Below are 8,305 nucleotides of genomic sequence, written 5' to 3' on the forward strand. Positions count from 1 at the left end.
CACAAAAAAGCATGTGTAACTAATAACTCAAAGGCACAGACACTTTTAGGTTACTTTGAGCAAGTAAATGGATGATGCTGATGATGAGTAAAAAGATGATGGAGTCCATGCTGGTTGATAAGGAGACAAAATCATTATCCTACCAAGGAGTGCATCTGAGCGCGTAACTTTTTTGCAATCCAGTCAGCTGAAACCTTTCCATCATCAGCTATTAAAAGCTATCCCTTCAAATCATATCCCATCGGAGGACAACCCCTATTTAGGCTAAGCTTTTGCTCCCTTTCTTCTTCCATCTCTCTCTCTCTCTCTCCACACACACACACATACATCTATACCTACACGCTCTCTCACTCTCTCTTTCCCTTTTCACCCCTCTCCTGTACCTTTTTCACTTTCTCGGCTCCATGGGCCAAAACACAAGCAAACAACACGATCCTTTGCCTTTCGGTTATATCAACCGAGTTGACAACCAAGATCCATTGGAAGAGCAAGCACTTGATCGCGAGAATCCATCAACCGACTTTATTCTTGCCAATCCTCATCTCTACAAGCTCGAGATTACATGCCAGAATGGGTGCAATGGGTTCCTAAGCAACGATGGCAGCAGTGGCTCGGCAGCAGCAGCAGCAAAGAGTCGACGAGATAGTATCGTGGTGGTTGCGACCAAAGTGGACCAAGAGTGTGAAGTATGTCGACAAAGCAAGCGTCTTTCGTTGGTACGGAGAGACTTGGCCAAGGATCTTGCATACATTGATGAGACGTACTATCCTGACGTGATTCATTATGGATCGAGTGATGATATGCTACACGATGAATTGGCTGCTCAACAATTGGGCGACGATGTGGATAACTACATTGCGGATGGATCAGAGGATGATGACAACAATCATTGGGCCAAATTGACGATTGGTGATGTGGCACCTACCAGGAATAGACCATTGGCCAATGCATCCCTGGCAGTTGATCTATCAGGGAGGTCGCTCGTAAAGTTAAGCCCAAGCATCGGGTACCTGCACAATCTCACCAAGCTGGACTTGTAAGTAGTATCCATTTATTTATCATCATCATCATCCACTCTCCCACTCACGCACGCTTGGTATACAAAGGTCCCACAATCAGATGACGAGCCTTCCCCGTACAATCGGGCACTTGCGCAATTTGCGCATTTTGGATACCTCGCACAACCAACTTGAGACTATTCCAGACACTATTGCATATATGACCAAGCTCACAGCACTCAACATTAGCCACAACCAACTTGTGACCTTACCCACATCCATTGGTCTATTACCAAAATTGATCGTTATCATTGCCAACGACAATCGTCTCACCAGCCTACCACGTGAGATTGCTCAATTACGGGGTCTTATTTCTTTGAATGTTTCCAACAACCCGTTGCCATGGATACCTGCAGAAATCGGCACTTTACAATCACTACGCAAATTGATTGCTGAAGGATGTGAGTTTGTGGAAGAGTTTGAGCACGAGTTACAACATGATCCACCATCCCTGTTTGAATTGTGCGCTCGTGCAGCAGTCCGTACCGAATTGCCCATTCCAAATCATATGGCCGATCACATCAAGGAGTATTTGGCACAGGCACAGACTTGTTCTTTTTGCGATGGTCCCTTTTTCGAATCCTACATCACGCGTGGTCGTTTTATTGAAAGATCAGGACGTCAAGTGGTTGCTCTTGAGTATCGTCTTTGTTCAGCTCATTGGAATGATGAATCGGATCGACTCAAGGCACTCTTTGCCCCTATTCCAAACACTGCTCCCAGTCGTCGTATCGCTGCTATTAGCAACATCAACAAAGATCTTGTCAACACGGATGGCCTGGAGCCAACCTTATCATCATCATCCACTTCTGCGTCATTGTCAACTTCACCTTCATCCTCTTATTTGTTACAATCACCTCGTCCAAGACGCGCATTACTTGGCAACCGACATCGTGCTTATAGTGATCTCAGCACACGTTCACGACAAAGATCCACATCACCCGCTCTCTCGTTATCATCATCCACATCATCTCAATTATCACGTCGCAGCAACTCAAGCACATCATTAGCTGCTGCACTTGGATCATTGCCATTGTCATCATCACCTTCGGAGATGGACGTTGTTTCCATTCGATCTCTTAAACGTCAACCAAGCTTACCAGCTTTGCCAGTGCCTGTACCCACCAAGAGCACAACCACTTGTTCTTCATCATCTCGACCACAACAACGCCAACGTCCAAGAGCTGCTTCAAGTGCATCCGTCACACGGCGTATCACTGGATTGTTATCATCTTCACCTTCACGTTCCTATAGCAACTCAGCTTTACGACAACAACCATGGAATGCTAGTGAACATTTGGAAGAGTTACATGAAACCACAGCAGAAGCCGAATCACCTGATTACACTCTTTCTTCTTCATCCTCCTCCTCCTCCCCCAATACTCCTCCTCCTCCTTCTCTTCATCCTCGCACAACCAGCCATGGTTCATCACTCCAAGTTGAAGAAGCATCTTCAAGCAGCAACAACAACAATATTCATGCATCGTCAACTCCGGTCCATATGCGCACAGGTGTTGCAAAGATACCCGTAACCAATGGCATTCGTGCCAGTCTTGCTCATCTTGGTGCCCGTTTTACCACCAGAGATAGAAGTGGCACTGTCTAAGTGTGTGTGAGAGTGTGCTTCCAAATAAAGTCGATTGTACATAGTATCCTGGTACATGTCTTATTTATGTCGTCAGCATTATTTAAGAGCTAACGTAATGCGAAGGTGTTGGGATGATTATACCCTTAATAAAGAACGGCATTGACATGAACATCCATTCGCCATGCTTGTCAACAAAGGCAAAGAAATGATAGATGAGCTAATGACTGACACAAGTTTTATGTAATGCGTTAAGTAATTGTATACAAGCTATGAATTTACAAAGGTGGTATCTACATGAGCAAGAGGTGTTATTATTCGATGGCATCGTGCTTGCGTTTGCGAGTAGTCGAAGGTAAGAAGCAAGGTGTCAGCGTTTGTGAGCTCTCGTCGGTATGTGATGATACTGGATGACGGCAATGATCATCGATAGCTGGGGATTGTTCTCGCTCGTTCATGCTTGATACAAATAAATACATGGTTTCTGCTATGCTCATGCCATCGATTATGTCGTCGTCGAAATCATTTTCCTCATCATTGTCATTGTCATCGTCATCCATCAACGCACCAATACCAAAATCATTTTCAATAAGGGCGTCAATTTTAGCATCCAAGTCATCCAAATCCATAATAGAGAGTATTGAATCTTTGTCCTCCTCCTCCTCATCATCGCTGTCGTCGTCAAAAATGAGATTGACAATATGCTCTGCGAGCACAAAGGTTTCGAGCTCTTCAAAAGTTTCCTGTATTTCCGATTTGGTTGGCATAACAAAGTGATAGAACAATGATTGGTATCTTTATTTTGGGAGAAGCCTCTTTATTCAAGATAATCACTTGCATAACAAACAAGTACCTCAAAAAGGTCTGTGAGTTGACATAAATGACTAGAGCCCTTACATTGGCCGATGATTTCATATGCCGAAGAACAGTGGATGTGCAGGAGTATAGTGATGAGCGACAACATCTTTAAAGTGTATGGTAGGCATGAGTATTTTTGCGATCACAAAGAACGATCAATGTTTGTTGCGAATGATGGCGGGCTAACAAGAAGAGCCTTGGTGTGATTGAACGTCCATCATCCACACACATGATAGCTGCCTGAGGAGGTGGTGGCGGTGAACATTTACGCCTTTGTACTACGTACATGTTTATCAATTTACTCACACAACTTCCTAGAACAAGGTCTTCTTTCATGAAATTTGAGCACAATAAGTGATCTGTGGTAGCAGAGGGATGGCATTGTTTGGTGAGGGTGGATATTCCAACCTTGGTGTTTATCATAGACCTTGATTTATGCATGGAATTCGATCATACTACCAGGGCTCTTTGGGAAGGCACCTCATCCTGTTGTATGCTTCGACATTCAATCACACCAAGGCTCTTTGTGTACATGCGCCCATTAATCTATCAGATCATCATCACCCAGCAAACATGAATGACTCACTCTTTCCTCCATTGTTTGATGATCACAGAAATACCCACGCCTACCATGTACATAAAACATATTGTCGCCCACCCTCGTACTCGTACACATTTCTTTCATTCATCATAACACTCTTTGATTGCTACATCTTCAATCCCCCAAGGTGATGTGTGTATCATGGTAGATAGTCTTTTCTATGAGTGATCCGTGTACTAATATTTGTCATGGTCTTCAAGTTTCATTCTTATCCTAGCACTTTCATTGTCATTGTTGTCATTGTAATATTGGCTCTTTATCAAGGTGAAATCTGATCATCTACATAGCATGATAAAGTACGTACTCATATTCCTTTTTGATCTACATAGCTACGTGTCATCGTCTACTATAGCCCGCATGGTGGTTGGCATAACGGTTTTCCAGACCCAGCAAGGGCAATGCCAAACATGGTGATCTAGTTGGCGGCAACGTGCACAATGCAATTCCATTTCCTTCCAGGACAATCAAGCGATCTTCTTCCTTTGCAAGTTTCTTGAGGAAGATGTTCCAAGACTTAAAAGGCCGTGCTTTGTGTCGCTTGATTTCTTGCAGCTCTTCTTCTGAAAAATGATCCTTCCAGACCTTATCCCATGGATCCAGAATGATTGATTGGCATGGACTATGAATAACCATTGATTTCAATAATCGCTCTCCTCTTGAGCCCATGCTTTTCTTCTGCTCATGGCTTCACTTGATAGCCGAATCCTCCATTCACCTTGGTGTCTGTGCTGAAGTCCATATTTGATCCTCATCGAATGCATCACTCGTTTGTGCAACCCTTTCCCGGTCGCTGGCGCTGGGATTTCATGTATAGGCTGACGGTGATGGCGATGCTTGTGTTGATGATGTTGGATAAGATTCACTGCCACTACGATCGTTGCATGATGACATCTCATTAGCTTACGTTGTCTAATATCAAGTTAGTTACAACATGCATCTGCATACCAGCCTCACGTTCAAAACACCGCATGCATTTAGAAATCCTTGCTGACCAGACGCTGCCATAGTCTTCCCATTCCCAACTGTTGCCAATTCCACTGCGTGTGAACAACGCTCCTGCTCCAGGTATTCATTTCCATGATTCAAGTGCCTTGACCCGGCTGATTGGACTGTGCTGGACCCAAGCAAAGAGTACAACAGTTGAGGTGACAATGCATGTGCGACACGCGATGAAGTCCTTGTCGTTTTTTCAAAACTTGGCAATCGGATTCGAAGTCTCAGTGCTCCTATGCCCAAATGTCTGTTCAAAGTACGTTTAGCGAGAGTCAAGAGTGAATGGATATAGGCTTACATTGTTGATATCGTGCGCTCATCCAAAGTAGGATTATGCAGAGTGACAAGGAGCAGCGGCATCAAGCGGGTAACTGGAAGCAGCATCACTTTTTCAGGCCCCGTGGCCATTGTCTCGTTAGCATACGGCGGTGAATGCAAGTATCGTGATCGAATGCTTATTTTCGTTGCTGGGACCGCCATGGCAACCGTTGTCACGCAAGCCTGGATCATTGTAATCCACATCTACCAGCGATCGACCAAGACATCAAACGATGCAATTCGTATGTATCGCTTGCAATGTGTAAGAATTTATGCTAATAATACTGTATTTACGGGTGCTGATATTATTTCTACCATAGTGCGAAGCTGGATATGCCTGAGAGCGAACTCGTTGCAATCATCAGACACTTGAAAGTAGCCCTCCGCTCCCATCCATTCACCCATCCTTTTCTACAACGACTGCCGACCTCCTCTTATTATGGTATGTGGGCTACTATTGCAGCAAGCTACTTGAATTTTGATGCCTTTGAGTTTTCAACGTTGCAGCTATCATTGCCAAGTATCCTTCTACGGGTTTGGAATACCGTTGACGGCGCAAATCTTATCGTGGGTGAGAGACCATATCAGGAGCGGCGTCCATATCTTTGGTGCCATCAACAAAGGATGGTCTGGTCGATGATCGATACCTGTTTTGATGCAGCTCACATCGATCCTGATGTAATAAGGTAATAGGATGATAGGTGATAAACGTGGGCAGTATACCTGATTATGTAAACGACAGTGGCGAAAAAACCAGCAAGGCTACATCCGAACGATTTAATAGTGGACGGACGCTTGCTGCTGTGGATGCAATGGATCAAACAAGAATGGAGTGAAGGTGGTCATGCTCTTTGCAACACAACAAATTGAATTGGGAGCTGTGGAAGCGAGTAGATTATACGACAAGTTGAGCACCAAATCAATCATCGAATCTGGATTCAAGTGCTCAAACACCTTGGAAGACGTGTTGGTAGCTATAGAAAGACTTCACCAAATCGGAAGGTGTGGTTTTTTGTTGCTGGTTTGTGCCATACACCTACATAATGAATAACTAAGAGCTGACAGGATATAAATATAGGCACTTTACTCCAATGAGTGATCATGGATTCGCCTGCTGGATATGTCTCTCGCATCAAAAAGCTGCCTGACTGGTTGAGTTTGCGTGCCCTGGATATTGATGAGTGTTGACGAGTGTTGGCGAGGACGAGGACGAGTACGAATGATGATGGACGGCGACTACGACGATGGTGGTGGCAATGTACAGTACATAGCAAGATAGCTAGATGAAATAAAGCATTGTTTATTTATTACACACTTGTTGGAGGTTGCTAGCTTGTGGATTACATACTATTGCTTCCAAGTTGAAATAATAAAGGTGGTCCGGTTATCGGTCATGCAAGAAGTAAATAGGTTTTGCGATACAATAAGGAGGACTGGGAAGTGGGATGACCTTGAGAAGAGAAAACATGAAGTGATCCCTCCATTGAGTTTCAGGATGAATGATCCAACAACATGTATACGTATCTTTTTCATGTACAAATTGGTTCATGCAGCTCGACTTTCTCCTATGTATATGCAAATGTGATACATACATTGACACACCCTCACTATTGGATGTTGTATGCTTACTTACCTTCCTCAAGGCAATCATGATCATGATCCATTTGTGCAACAACCTGTCAAGGACGTTCGTGGGTAACTACCACGTGCCATTACACTCAGCAGCTCTTCATCTTTCTGTTCATGCAGCCGATACCACTCACTACGAAAAAGCAACTCCATCACGCTTACAACATAGTAAAAACATAAAGACGCCTGTATCTCCAAACTTTACAATCAAACGTGGGCCCTTTAATAGATCAACGTGCTTGTCGGGGTCAAAGGAATCTTGTGTCAAAGTATGAAGTTCATCGTGGGCAATCCCAGATTTCGCAATGTCGCCACCAGCTAAACTAGATCCGGGGGTCGACCTCTTCGACGACGACGACCAAAAAAATATTTTTTGGGCTAGTTGCGACATTGAACGTGAAACTTTCACACAAGGTGCTGTTGGCCAAGCCGAGCCCATTGCCCTAATAAAAACCCCACGTTTCATTGTAAAGTTTGGAGATACAGGCATCTTTATGTTTGTAAGCGTGATGCTATATGAGAAGTGGTCTTTGTTTAATGTAAAGTAGTATGACCCTGGAGAGCCAAAGATGCAGAAGGACCTCTTTGGGTAACTCAGCTAAAAAGTCAGGACTTCAGGGACAATGCATGATAGGTACGCAACCCTCACTTTTATGTCATACATTGGCAGCTAATAGCCACTTTTGTGCATTCCCAACTTTTGTGCATTCTATTGTAGGTGGACGATGCTCCTGCTCTAGACATTCATTTCCATGATTAAAGTAGGTTGATCCGAGTTGATTTGGTTGAGTTACGCTCACACAAGATTACATCGGTTGAGCTACATCGAGCGTGCTTGATGTCCAGAGTGATGTAATCTCTCTTTGACCATAGCTCAGTCAAATCAGCTCGGATCAACCTACTTTAATCATGGAAATGAATGTCTAGAGCAGGGGCGTCGTTCCCATGCAGTGGATCTCGCAGCAATGATGATTGGATAAAAGTGGCCGTTAGCTAGCAATACATGCCTGTTCCTAGATGATCCATAAAGTAATTATATATTGACCCTTTCATTCATGCAAACGTAGCTGTGTTACACAACACGACCCTCTGCATCTTTTGCTCTGCCAGGGTCCACCTACTTGACAATGAACAGAGACCACTCTTCATATAACACTGGGGCTAAAAAATATGGGTTCAAAATGAAGCAAATCTGGTATATGTGCCACATATGAACTTGAGCAGGTTTTTCCAGATTTATAGCAGACAGCAATTGAAGATATG

General features: G+C 43.9%; 2 protein-coding genes across 2 annotated transcripts; one reads left to right on the top strand and one right to left on the bottom strand.

Annotated features, from left to right (window-relative positions):
* Positions 1 to 404: 404 nt before the first annotated feature.
* Positions 405 to 2,664, top strand: O0I10_000953 (uncharacterized protein; the record flags this gene model as incomplete). Its single annotated transcript, XM_058481052.1, has 2 exons — positions 405 to 1,036; positions 1,107 to 2,664. The coding sequence occupies 2 exons, from the start codon at positions 405 to 407 to the stop codon at positions 2,662 to 2,664; spliced, it is 2,190 nt and encodes a 729-aa protein (XP_058348616.1).
* Positions 2,665 to 2,957: 293 nt separating this feature from the next.
* O0I10_000954 (uncharacterized protein) lies at positions 2,958 to 3,410 on the bottom strand (the record flags this gene model as incomplete). Its single annotated transcript, XM_058481053.1, has 1 exon — positions 2,958 to 3,410. The coding sequence occupies one exon, from the start codon at positions 3,408 to 3,410 to the stop codon at positions 2,958 to 2,960; it is 453 nt and encodes a 150-aa protein (XP_058348617.1).
* Positions 3,411 to 8,305: the final 4,895 nt, after the last annotated feature.

The sequence above is a fragment of the Lichtheimia ornata genome (genome assembly GCF_029851405.1).
Source record: "Lichtheimia ornata isolate CBS 291.66 chromosome Unknown scaffold00002, whole genome shotgun sequence".
Taxonomy (NCBI): Eukaryota; Fungi; Mucoromycota; class Mucoromycetes; order Mucorales; family Lichtheimiaceae; genus Lichtheimia; species Lichtheimia ornata.